The sequence below is a fragment of the Ctenopharyngodon idella genome, chromosome 16 (genome assembly GCF_019924925.1).
Source record: "Ctenopharyngodon idella isolate HZGC_01 chromosome 16, HZGC01, whole genome shotgun sequence".
Lineage (NCBI taxonomy): Eukaryota > Metazoa > Chordata > Actinopteri > Cypriniformes > Xenocyprididae > Ctenopharyngodon > Ctenopharyngodon idella.
The window spans coordinates 27,221,227-27,234,735 of record NC_067235.1 but is presented as its reverse complement, the minus strand read 5'-3'; the positions used below and the strand labels follow the sequence as shown (position 1 = coordinate 27,234,735).

The window sequence follows — 13,509 nt, the reverse complement described above, 5'->3', positions numbered from 1 at the left end:
ATTCTGTAGTCGCTGTACATCAACACAAAACCATCAATGGTTGACTTTTTAATGTTGTATATTTTAATGCACTTACCACATTTACCTTTTTTTGTTTTATTGATTGCAATAAAGACGAAGCTATTGGGACGCCGTGTCTGTAATTAGACACGCACACGCACAATAAAGTGCACAATAAATATTTCATTTTTGAAGCTTTTTTTTTTTTTTTTTTTTTTTTTTTCACATAAAAGTGTGAAAACTGATTTAACGAATTTAATTTAGCCGAGGAGGAACAATGAGGTACGTCTTTATTTATTTATTTTTTATGCCGTCTTAAGTTTGAATAACTAAATTAATGCTATGCCTGACTATTTAAGTGACTATATTCTGATTATAAACTAAGTATTACACTACTGATGCTCAACACACCAGCAAATGACATATCACCGGAAGTTTTCGAGCTGGCTTATATTAATGCGGAAGTTCTAAAGAACGCTCCGTGCATATAGCCCATTAGTGAAACTATTTGATCTTAAAGATCTCAATAGAAAGGTTTGGAACACCTGGGTTAGTGTGTAATAAAATAAAGATAAAAATAGAATAAATCAAATAAAAGTAATAATTATCATTTAAAGTTATATATTTAAAAAGTATAAACAAAAATCTAATGTCTCTATTTTAGCTCATTCTCTTGCTCTCAATCTGTATTAAGCAGAACAGTGACCCCCTTCCTCCAGTGTGTCTCGTGCTTGTATTCTTGCAGGCTCGAAAGCACAGAGTGAAGAGTCCAATTCCCAATAGGCTGCTTTACAAGTCTGAACAGAGACCCTCGGCTCTCGGTGGCGCATACACATCGAGGTGAGTGTGTGAGGAAACGCAAGGCCCTTAAATTAGCAGCTAGTGCCTGTAGCCATTTGGCAAATGAGATTGTCTTCTCTCTCTCCTTCATTCTATCTTATTGTTTTCTAAACATTTTTCCACCTCAGTTTTTTCTACTTTACTACTATATGCTGTTATCTCACTATTTCCCAGTGGATCTCATCTCTCTAGGTTCCCTCCCTTCATATATCTTTATATATATTTCAGTACATAGTGTAAGTGGAGGGGAGGAGAGGACAGAGATCTAGTGATGTTAAGGGGCTGTCTAGCAAGGATCTTGAAGGGGGATCCTTGCCTTGCTGCCTTTGAAAACGTCTTATGCCATGAATTGATATTCCATCCCAAGCACACATACACACACACACACACACACACACACACACACACACACACACACACACACACAGCTCAGATGCAGATTGTTACAGCTCAATAAGCAACCGGAGATATCACAATTCATGTTAATTATGCTTGCCATTTTTCGCCCGCATCCTTAACTATGCCTGATTGCAATTTTCGGTAAATTTTTAAAGTTAAAATTACAAAAAAAAAAAAAAAAAAAAAAACACTGACAAGATGAGCTTTCATGGATTGCCAGAACTCGCAATTTGACAGCAATCAAACATAATACCTCATTACTTGCACTTTTGCATAATGCATAATGATGAATTGTTTTTAAAGATTATGAGTTTGACTCAGTGAGGGAATAACTTTGCAAGTTACTTGGTGAGAACTAAAACTGCTTGAAGATATAAATATCAAAAGTCAAATGTTTGGATGCACCCACTCATTCTTCATTAATCACTATTTTCACATTTTAAAATAAAAGTCATAAATAAATAACAAGGAATTATGAGGATTATGTAGTGACAATTTTAGTCTACAAATTTTGTAAAAAAGAATAATTTCAAGCATAGTTCTTAAATATTTCAGATATTACTGTACGTAATAGCTATTTGTAAATGTAAAAGGTCGGCAAACTTTCAAAAATCAAAGTGCACGACAAATGGTGTTATGAGCTGCATCCATCGAAGGCTGCATTCAACGGCTGAATAAGTCACAACGGCGTGATGAAGGCTGTCCCAATTTCGAAGACTCCTTCAAACGCGGCCTCGAAATGTGGCCTTCATTTCCCGGGCAATGAAGGATACAACAGACTGATCCTTCACGGCCTAGCCTACCCCAGAATTCATTGCGCTGGTGACAACAGGATATTTTTTAAGAGAAATTACTGGATTACACTTTTAAATGTAAGCATTGGGTTTCTGTCACATTTTGCCAGTGTTTTGGTTTTGTTTTCAAGGACTTTTAGTTTGCTGCTCTTTGTTTCCTGTTTCCTTTGTTCCACTGTTCCCGCTTGCCCTTGGTTGTCAAGGTTATTCATCATGTTATTGATTAAAGCTCACCTGTTTAATATTGTGTTCATTATCTTGTGTATTTAAGACCTTAGTTGAGTCCCAAATGAAGCACTATACACTATGCACTTACACACTATGTACTTATGCCCTATGTACTCAACTGTGTAGTGTATAAGGTTATAAGGTTATTTTGTCATTCAACATCAGAGTCTGATAGCCCTTCCCTATGGAGATATGGAGAATGGAGATATCAGACAAGGATGCCTATGAAGTAAATGTAGGCTATCTAACAGAATATTAAACAAATTAAATGGTTTGAGCACGCAGTGGCGAATTGTCGAGCGCATCCCTTTTTCACAGACATCGCTGGCAAGTTTGTAGTTCGGTCAGATATGTCAACAGCAAAGAAAATAAAATGAGGAACATATTACTAACGTTAACTGATGGTAAAGAGAGAGTTGCATGCTCTTGATTGTTGATCACTCACTCAGCACACGTGAGTCTATTATGCCCCTTTTTACAAGAAGTAATATACGTCTCAGGTGTCCCCAGAATGTGTCTGTGAAGTTTCAGTTCAAAATACCCCACAGATTAATATCATTAAAATGCAAATGAGCTGTTTCTCCCCACCCCACTTTCCAGAAGAGGGTGGAGCCTTTACAGCTCGTGCTAGTTTGGATACTACGGCAGCAACAACTGGAGTGTGGAGAACCTCACACTGAAACACAGCGAGTAGAATTCTCAAAGATGGATCAATACCAACTGTTTGTCCAACTTCATTTTCAGAACATGCAAGTAGTGCATGTTATATTTTGTGAATGTATGCAAATAAAATTTTTCATAATAAGTCCCCCTCAAAAGTGACAGCAGCCTAATAAACCTACTGATGTCCTTGTCCTTAATGTCCATCTAACAAATGACAAAAAGAAAATCACCCACTGCTCTTGACTGAATCACTTTTGTAACTTTGATAACGATATCTACATTTAATTTATCCAGTTAAGACTATGCAGTGTTATGTTACATTTGATTACTTTATTCAATTTCTGTATCTGAAAATTGCGATGTTTCACTGTTATCTAAAATTTTGAACCTCTGGCCCAATCGGGCCAGTAGAAAAAAAATCCTCACTAAATATTCATTGTGCTATTAAATGAAAGGTAAAATATGACAGCAACAGAATGAACAATGAAAGTATGAAAGTAAATGAAAGTAATAGAAGCTCCTACAGTAAATTTTAAACAGGCATAATTAAGCGTGAAAAAACTGAAGAAAATATCTATTTGCTCAACAATTTAAGCCAACTAATTTGATTCATATTCTTTTGGTTTCTCTATCCAATATTTTTTAAAAATTACAAATGCAATGAATATACAGGTATCAGTACTCAGTATCGGAAAGTACCACAAATGAAAATGTCATACTCGTTCAGGAAAAAGTGGTATCAGTGCATCCTTATCAATGGGCATTTAGTTTCCGATGCACTTTAAGCATTTACCAATCACAACAGACTGGGCCATCTGACCAATCAGAGTAGAGTAGGCTCTTAAAAAGGAGGGGTTTAGAGAGACCAAATCCTTGATCAATCTGTTTCAGACACTGTGAGAAAAGAGGTGATGCTGCAATGTACTGTATATTATGAGAAAATTAAAGTGTTTTTTATTTTTTACTTAGATGCATGTAAACCTATTGTAGGGGAGCTCCAAAACTAAATTAGGAACAAAGTCTTGGTTGGTTAAGAATAAACGGAAATGTCTCAATTGTTTAGTTATTCCTACCAGATGTCTGATTTGGAGTCGTATCCTCTGTGGCTGAGGGCTTCAGGGCTCATGTAGTACGGGGTACCTGTGAAGGTAGTCGCCAGGTCACATGACCCCATCAGCAGACAGGATACACCAAAGTCACCTTTCAAGAGGGTTTGAAAAAGTTCCATCAGCATAAACACCTTTTTTTAAAAAAGAGTTTTGCAGACTAAAAACTTAACACCCAAAATTAAAAAATAAATAAATAATAACTTTTGTGGTAATGAGTTTGTGCGTTTGTGCTTAGTTCCAAGCAATATCACGCAAATCCACACTGTAAAAAAAAAAAAAGTCATGGCAACATATGTTTTTCCATTTGTCACGATTTCTGTCTGGACTACACTTCCCATAATCCTCCCTGCCTGTCACATGCACACTCCACACCAATCATCATTTGCCACATACACCTGTAGCTTGTTATCTGGACTATTTAAGACTCACTCACACACCACCTCATGGCGAAGTCTTGTTTCACCTAGTGTACATTTCTGAGCGTTATTATCCTGTCTACCTGTCTACCTGTCTGCCTGTTACCGATCCTGTCTGTTTACCGTTTATGATTCCCTGCTGCCTGCCTTTGGACTGTATATTGTTTCCCGACCTGTGAGTGATATCTGCCTGTCTTGATCTCTGCCTGTACCCTGACCACGATTCCGCCTGTCCCGTGCTGTTCCTGTTTGTCCCTGTTTGGCCCTGCCTGTACGACCACGCTCACTTTTAATAAAGCTTTGCAGTTGGATCCCTGCCTGAGTACAGCTTCGTTACACCATTACTTTAACTCATCAAAAAATGTAACCAATTTCAGCTTCATTTTTAAGTTATACAAGATTCAACTAAGCAAATTTAAAAAAAGCTTTTTAATGACTTAATACTTAAAGATTTAAGGCAGCAACTGAACTTAAGTTTTTAAATTGAATTAGGGGGATTTTTTTTTACTGTGTAACAAAATTAGGAATATTTACTGAAATGTTCACTTTAGACTAACAAACACTATAATGTCCACAAAACAAGCTTTTGTATGTTGAGATTATTTGTGAGATTACCATGCACATTCTCATTGGGATTCTCACTTGAACGTTAATTTTTGAGTCACGGATAGTTAGAAATATAAATCACATATCTGAATCTACAGTACATACAAATAAATGTTAGGCCAAAAATATTCCTTCAAAAAACTCCCCAATAAGAGCTTAAAAGAGATTCAGCTGGACAAACACTATAATATTGAGCAATTCTGCAGATATGTAAATTAGGAGGTATTAGGAGGTATGCTTTACAGCATAAATGACACATGTACTGTTATAGGATTATTATTGTTTCATTTTTTTTATTCTGTAGTTGTTTTGACATCATAGTTTGTTGTGTGGATGTTCAGCATTCATATCCTTAATGATGTGCTTGTTGATTATAAAGCTATTGAGGTTCATGTGTTACTGTAAGTGTTGAGAGTCTACAGTATGTGTGTCTTCCTGTAATGAAACATCATTAGGTTGCAAGATGCGCTCTTTTTTTGGGAGACAAAAAGCCTTGCAAGATGTCATCTCCTTCAGAGCCAAGCAGTCATTTAAAATGTAATAGACAAATGAAAGTTTCTTTGGTTTGTTTACTGAACATCTGCTGAAAAAGAGATGTGGGCTTCCTTTGATACAAATGAATTGGATACTGTAAATGAGACATTTTACATTTAGTGAACGTACAAATACAAGTTGGCTGAGGTACTGAGGACAGTTGTTGTACACTTGCTGGAAGAACTCCAAAATTTCAATGCATCGTGACAGTTTTTTCATAGTGCAAAAATAAACATTTAAGTTGTGCCAGAACTTGAAAATATCTTGTATAATGCTGACATGATATTATGAGTTTTCTCAACATTTCATTTTTTACAGTGTGACCTGAGAATTAGTTTGAAGTAAACCCTGTTATTTTGGCAGGCTAAGGCGCAAATTGACGTAAAGCAACACAAATGCACAGATTAGCGTTCAAGTGAGTCTGCTGTATGAAAGAACTTCATCCTTCAAGAATACACAAATCCATTATTTTGCACTGAAATGAGCTAAAAGTGCTGTGATGACAAAAAATGTATGAAAGGAAATTTTGATGTCTATCGGTGCACCTATTTATGTTAGAAAATATAAAAGTGTTGCTTATCTGCCTCAGAGAAGAACAGCTTCTTTCTGTCTGCCTTGGCTGACCGGCATACTTTTTATACTAGGTAATGATCCTGTTTCTTTGTAGATGAGTGTCTTAACTGTCATAAAAGAAGGGCCTGTTATACCAAATGGGAGGCGTTTGGGTTTTTGGTGTCATTAAAAGTCACATCTGAAAGCGTTGCAAGAACATCAAAAACACATCAAGCATCCTTTTGGACTGTGAAGCAGAGCTTACCTATCTTAACAATGTTCTTCCTTAGAAATATATTTTTGGCCTTTAGATCTCGGTGAAGTATTCTCCTGTTTAAGCAAGATAAACAAGAATCAATAGACACCAAAGTGGCAAGAATCAAGGATTCAGAGATGTGCTGTTCAGTTGTGGGCATATTTGTCTTGCAAAGTGCAAATTTTTGTGTAAGGGCGAGCTATAAAAGACATAAAACAAATAATTTTGAATGTAAAAATAGAAAATAGGTCAGTTATGAATTATTCACAGGGAAAAAGAGGAGAGTGTTCTTGGCTCACCTCTGATGTATGTAATGTACTCCCAACAGAAGCTGACAGAGCCATTCACAGACCTGAGGCTCTGATAACGTCCTGCCTGTGTGTTTTAGCTCTTCCAACTTACAGTCCAAATCTTTGTCCTGAGGAACAGAGAGAAAATAAAAAGGGAAAAATGAAAATCCATTCTCTTTTGCATGAAGCACTGGGACTCTAGTCACGGCTATATAGCGCAGACAAAATGTAGATTAAATAAACAGTCTTTGTTCCCGAAAAGATACTTCAAAGAGTAATACTGTGCTTTTTTGTCTATTTTATTATGTGTACATTCTCTCTGATCTTTCTTTGTTTGCATTAGTGGTTTGCGAAGTCATCTTTAAGAATGTGAGCCTTTGGGCACCTATTTACACTTCAGACAAAACCCACATTTCCCTGCTCACACGCACACTGGCAGCGCCAGTCACGATGCCCAGAGTCTCCTGAGACTTCTGCAGGGAGCGTGAGAGAGAGTAAAAGAGAAAGAGACAGAGACCCCACTGCTAATGATCAAAGATGATTAAAAATCATTTTGAGTGTCAATTAAGAAGATATTTCCCCCTAAAATGAATATTCTTTCATCATTAAAGGCTACTCAATGTCATTTCAAACCTGTATGATTTTTTTTTCTTCTTCCATGGAGCATAAAAGAACAAACTGTATAGTGCCTACAGCTTTACTGCCAAAAGAACCGAAATACAGACTAAAATGTCTTCTCCCTTTCTTTCTTGGTCAAATAAAAAAATCCCAAACCTGTGAACCACAAAAGAAGATATCTGAACCGTTTTAGTCCATACCTTGAAAGACCAAAACAACATTTCACACTATTGACTTTTATTGTGTAGTATGGCCTATATACATACATACATACTGTATTTAGAACATTTAAACTTATTGCAATTCAATTGAATTCAAACAATAAGAGTTTAAATGCTCAACAGTGCAAATGAGATCCAAAGCTATAATGGAGGGAAAGGTTAAAACAACAAGAGAGCATTTTTCATTTTTTGGGATAAACTATTTCTTGTATGCATAATAATGGAACTAGAATGAGCATATAAAACTGCAGCATATTTAAGGATCTCTGTTTTCCGCCAAGAGAATAATCAACCCCACTAATGATATGACTCAAGCAGAGCTCAGTTTGAACACAGCGCTGAACTAAGCACCCCTCATTTCAATAACAATAGACATTTGTCAATGTCTCAAGAGAGTGAGTTATGAAAAATCTTAGAAAAGTTTACGCGGTTACGCAGTGACAGGCATAAGGATATACTGCAGGCTTAACAGTTCATTTGAAATGTCTTTGGATAAGCCCTCCTGTGCACTGCCCGAGGGAAGTGTTTGCTCAACGTAAGTGGGGCTCGTTATACGTCCAAGCGAAGGATGAGTCGCATTATGAGTGTAATTGGGATTGGGCTAATTTGTCACCCCCATAATATATTTATCTACGGTTATGACCATCATCACTCAAAAAGCCTCCTCAAATGCTTTGAAAAAGCTTTCAATGCTTTTCATGAGTGCAAAGGTTTAATTGAGCAATGAATTTTGAAATAAGCATTGTAGCATGAACAGAAATAATGAAATCCTCCCTGTAGGCCAGGAGTAGCTCCATTTCACTCACTACAGAAGAGAGTGTTTTCATTTATTAAAATCTCATGGATCTCACATAAAAATTAGAGTTTTCTGAGCAAATGCATCTAAACCAGGGGTGTCAGAGAGCAATCTCTATAAAAGTGTGGGACACAAAAAGAGTTATTAGTTATTAAAGTTTGGGGTTAGTAAGATGATTTTTTTCTTTTTGAAAGAAATTCTTTTATTTTGCAAAGATGCATTAAATTGATCAAAAGTGGCAGTAAAGACATTTATAAACGCTGTACTTTTGAACTTTCTCATCAAAGAATCCTGGAAAAAAAATATCACAGTTTCCAAAAAAATATTAAGCAGAACAATTGTTTTCAACTTTGAGAAATATAAAGTAATGCTTCTTAAGCAGCAAATCAGCTTAAAAGAATGACGGATCATGTGACACTGAAGAGTGGAGTAATGGCAGTTTTGCCATCACAAGAATAAATTACATTTTAAAATATATTGAATTTTTAAATTGATCAAATAAATGCAACCTTGGTGAGCAAAAGACGTCTTTCAAAACCATTAAGAAATCTTACCATGCCCAAAACTTTGAACAGTACTGCATTAATATTTTAACCAAGCAAAATTTAACAGTTGAGTCAAGATCAGTGGCAGTTTTGCTTATAAAATAAAATAATTTCCAGGCTTAGGAAACCCACTTTCCTAAGATGCTGGGAACATTGGTGCCAGTATCCACTTTATTTTTCAATGTGGAAGTAAGGTGTTTTCTGTTAATATGCAAGACTTCTGATTTATTAGCCGTTATAGGGAAATAACGAGAAGAATATCAAAGTGCAACAAACTAAAACTGTTTGCGCTACAAACCAGCGTGTTTATAATTAAGACAATACATTAAAATAATATAGTAAGAAATACTAGTTTGCAATATCAAGCAGCATAATGAGCTGTATTGAACAGCTAAAAATAACTGGAAGCGAATGACACCGGAAGCCACACACATTAAATTTACAAATGGCCACGCCCGTTCTTACCTGAAAAATGAGGTGGATAAGACAACTATTATATTGACCAGTGCAACAAAAAATACTGAGTGCCCAATTCTTTATCAAAGAAATAAATTATTTTTCGAAAGATGCAGTCAAAATCTACTTAACGCAAAAATATCTCAATTTGAATGGACTTGACGCTTCTGGTCTCGACTGTCTCTTTGATACCTTGAGGTGGGAGGTTTATTGGCACAGCTGGTGGAGTGAAGACTGGCCTGCTGAAGGAGATGGGGTGACTGGCAGGGACAGATCTGAGCCACATCACCGGAGTGAGAGCAGAGCTCCATCATTTATCAGCTTGCAGTTACCGTTCAACCGCTCAGGTGCAAAGTGCTCAGGGGCAATCAAATCACTTTCTTTATGTAAGTGTCTGTGCATGTTCGTGAAAGGGCAAAGGGTTGGAGCGTAATAGAGGCTTCCTATGCCCTAATGATTCCCACCCAGAGCTGTTTCTAACAGGAAGTCAGACCCACCACAATCATCCCTCTTCCTCTCTCGGTGTGTCTATGGCTTCAGTCTCTTAACATGGAGCTATGACATTTATCCAACGGAGTAGGAGTTAATGAGATCTGCAGTGAGTCATGTAGAGGAAATTTGCTATTAATTTATAACAGAATAGATTTCTTGTGACTATTTCAAAGGCACCATTTCCACAAATAATTGCATGGAGGTATGCCAGACCATTAGTAAACACACATCAGCCAGCTCCATATTTGTACCCATTATGCTTTTATAGCACATCTTGAATACAGTCACAGACTATCCATTTAACTCCTGCATATTTTTTTTAATTTTTTTTTAAATCTGGCAATCGATGGAATAATTAAGGTTTTTGAATTGTGACATTATTTTACATGACAATTAAGGGCATTTCCCCCTCGAATTCTCATTATTATAATGGGAAAAATCTCATTCTCATTATATTAATACAGTAAAGAAAATTACCCGGTCTAAACACAACGATATTTAAAAAAAAAAAAAAAAAAAAAAAAAAAAAAAATCTAATTCATTACAACAAACACTGCCATAATTTGTATTTACTATTTAAATAAAAAATAAATATTATAATAATAAAATAATATATATATAATAATATATAATTACATGTTATATATATATATATATATATATATATAACAACATATATATATATATATATATATATATATAACAACATATATTATATATATATATATATATATATATATATATAAATAAAATAACATATCTATAGTGTATGACCTGGATATTTCTTGACAGCAAGATTCATCCATCCATTTATTTTTGTCCTATATTCCTATATCAGCTCTATGGGTGCAAATATAAGAGTTGTTTACAATTTTACACAGAATCTTATGTAACAGAAAGCAGTTAGACACTTGCACTACATCAGAAGATCAAAGATCAATAAGTCTCATCTTGATTATAGTGAGTGTCTGTCAAATGCAACTCAACCTACGTGGAACACAATGGCAAACGTGAACAAGATGAAAGAGAAAAGAACGAGGAGAACTAGAAGCTGGAAGCAGAGATATGCTTTCATTCTATTCATAAGCTTTTTCTTCTTGCTTTATTTGAATGTCGCAGTTCAGAGCGAGCTTTGCCACATTGAGAACGAGAAAGACACAAGATCAATTGTAGGGCCTATTCTTCATCCCATGTCTCTAGGAGAAAGGAACTCAATGCACATGCTCAGCACAGGAGGGATCTTCCTTAATCTATGTACAAATGAGGAGCTGCAACTCCACATGACATGCGGTAATCCAGAGCACAGAGAACACGATCAAAGCAGCATTACCATTAGAACTGTTTTTATGGCATCTGTCATCTTTTATTTCTCAACAGCTTGGAAACAATGTGGAATCAACAGCTGGTAAAAATGCTGTTGTGATTCATTTTCTTCTGTGTTTCATTCTATTCTGCTCAAAAGCTGCCACACTTCACAAGTTTTTAAACTTCATTTACAATATCGCCCTGAAAACAGTTTTTCAGAAATTAAAACACATTCTCATGACATATGATCATTTGTGCGAGATGGCAAAACCATATGATATTGTACAACTTGGATAGTATAAAAACTTTCCTATTAAAAACATGTTTATGTTTAGTACTGGTAAGATTAACAAGTTCACCAACTCTATGTCAGTGTTCTCATATAGTCGTGTTTGATATAAAGAGGACAGACTGAAATATAAAATCTACTTTTGTGAATGTTGGACATTTGAAATTTGGCCATGAATTATCAATTCAACTCCTGCAGATTTGCATTTTTAAAAACTTTAAGGTATAATTAAGATTTTTGTCCTTATAAATATATACGTTTTTGTCTTTCTCATTATCGTAATATGATGAAAATGATCCAGTCCCAATCATTTCTGTAAAAAATCCAATTCAGTACAACAAACACTACCATAATGTGTATTTACTATTTAAATAAAAAAATTTAAATGATAGAATAATAATATACACTCACCAGCTACTTTATTAAGTACACCTGTTCAACTGCTTGTTAATGCAAATATCTAATCAGCCAATCACATGGCAGCAACTCAATGCATTAGTCAAGACGACGATCTGCTGAAGTTCAAACGGAGCATTAGAATGGGGAAGAACTTTGAACATGGCGTAGTTGTTAATGCCAAACAGGCTGGTCTGAGTATTTCTGAAACTGCTGATCTACTGCAATTTTCACACACAACCATCTCTAGGGTTAACAGAGAATAGTAATAAAAGAGAACATTTCCAGTGAGCAGCAGTTCTGTGGGCGAAAATGCCTAGTTGATGGCAGAGGTCAGAGGAGAATGGCCAGACTGGTTCAAGATAATAGAAAAGCAACAGTAACTCAAATAACCACTCATTACAACCGAGGTATGGAGAAGAGCATCTCTGAACGCACAACATGTCGCACCTTGAAGCAGATGGGCTACAGCAGCAGAAGCCTACAACAGGTGCCACTCCTGTCAGCTAATAACAGGAAACTGAGGCTACAATTCACACAGGCTCACCAAAATTGGAAAATAGAAGATTGGAAAAACGTTGCCTGTTCTGATGAGTCTCATTTTCTGCTGCGACATTCAGATGGTAGGCCCTGCTGAAAAATCCAGCATTGCTGGTCACCAGCATAAGGTATGTTTTGCATGCTGGGTCCAGCATGGGATTTTGGTTGCTGGTCCCCAGCGTGGGAAGCGAGAGAGCTGGTGGACCAACTACACCAGCTCAGTCTTGCTTGAGAACAGCATGACTATGCTGGTCCACCAGCACTATACCAGCTCTAACCAGCATAAATCAGCCTGGACCAACATGGAACTCATGCTGGTTTATGCCGGGGGGGTTAGAATTTGGCATAAACAACATGAAAGTATGACTCCATCCCGCCTTGTATCGACGGTTCAGGCTGCTGCTGGTGGTGTAATAGTGTGGGGGATATGTTCTTGGCACACTTAGGGGCTTTTAGTACCAATTGAGCATCATTTAAATGCCATAGCCTACCTGAATATTGTTGCTGACCATGTCCATCCCTTTATGACCACAGTGTACCCATCTTCTGATGGCTACTTTCAGCAGGATAGCGCGCAAATCATCTCAAACTGGTTTCTTTAACATGACAAGTTCACTATACTCAAATGGCCTCCATAGTCACCAGATCTCAATCCAATACAGTCAATTACTAGTAACGACTGCAGCAATAAGCATAAAAAATAAAAGACCTGGGGCCAGTTGCGTAAACTTAGCCACTATGTGGCTAATCTTTATTAATCTAACAAAGTCAACCAACCCCATGACATCACAGGTTGTAGTACTGCAAGTTGGCGGCGCCCTTGCTACAAAAGCTATAACAAAAAAATATTTTTTTTCTTTTAAATGGTTACATTTATCATGTTTGTTGTATAATTCTTGATTAGAGTGGAAATCATTTTACTAAATAACGTTAACTTGACTGAACGATTCATTTCAACTTTAAAATCATGATTATGTTTAGAACAAGTTCACGATCTCATATAATTTAAGATGCCTGTGTTCTCATATAGTCATGTTTGATATGAAGAGGAAGGTTTTACAAAAATGAAATTAGACTTTTCACTTTTGCAAATGTTGGACATTTAAAATTTGGTCCAGATCAACATGGGTTCAAACTATGTGACAGGTCTATAATAAGACTAAT

General features: G+C 36.2%; 1 protein-coding gene across 2 annotated transcripts in view; it reads right to left on the bottom strand.

Moving 5' to 3' along the window:
• The window catches only part of nek11 (NIMA-related kinase 11), a 70,642-nt gene that overhangs the window by 42,718 nt on the left and 14,415 nt on the right, over nucleotides 1-13,509 (bottom strand). For both annotated transcript variants that reach the window (XM_051866440.1, XM_051866441.1), the window contains exons 4-6: nucleotides 6,697-6,815; nucleotides 6,407-6,471; nucleotides 3,998-4,124 (exon numbers count right to left, since the gene is read on the bottom strand). In XM_051866440.1, coding sequence (XP_051722400.1) covers nucleotides 3,998-4,124; nucleotides 6,407-6,471; nucleotides 6,697-6,815 — 311 coding nt within the window. The remainder of the gene's footprint in view (nucleotides 1-3,997; nucleotides 4,125-6,406; nucleotides 6,472-6,696; nucleotides 6,816-13,509) is intronic.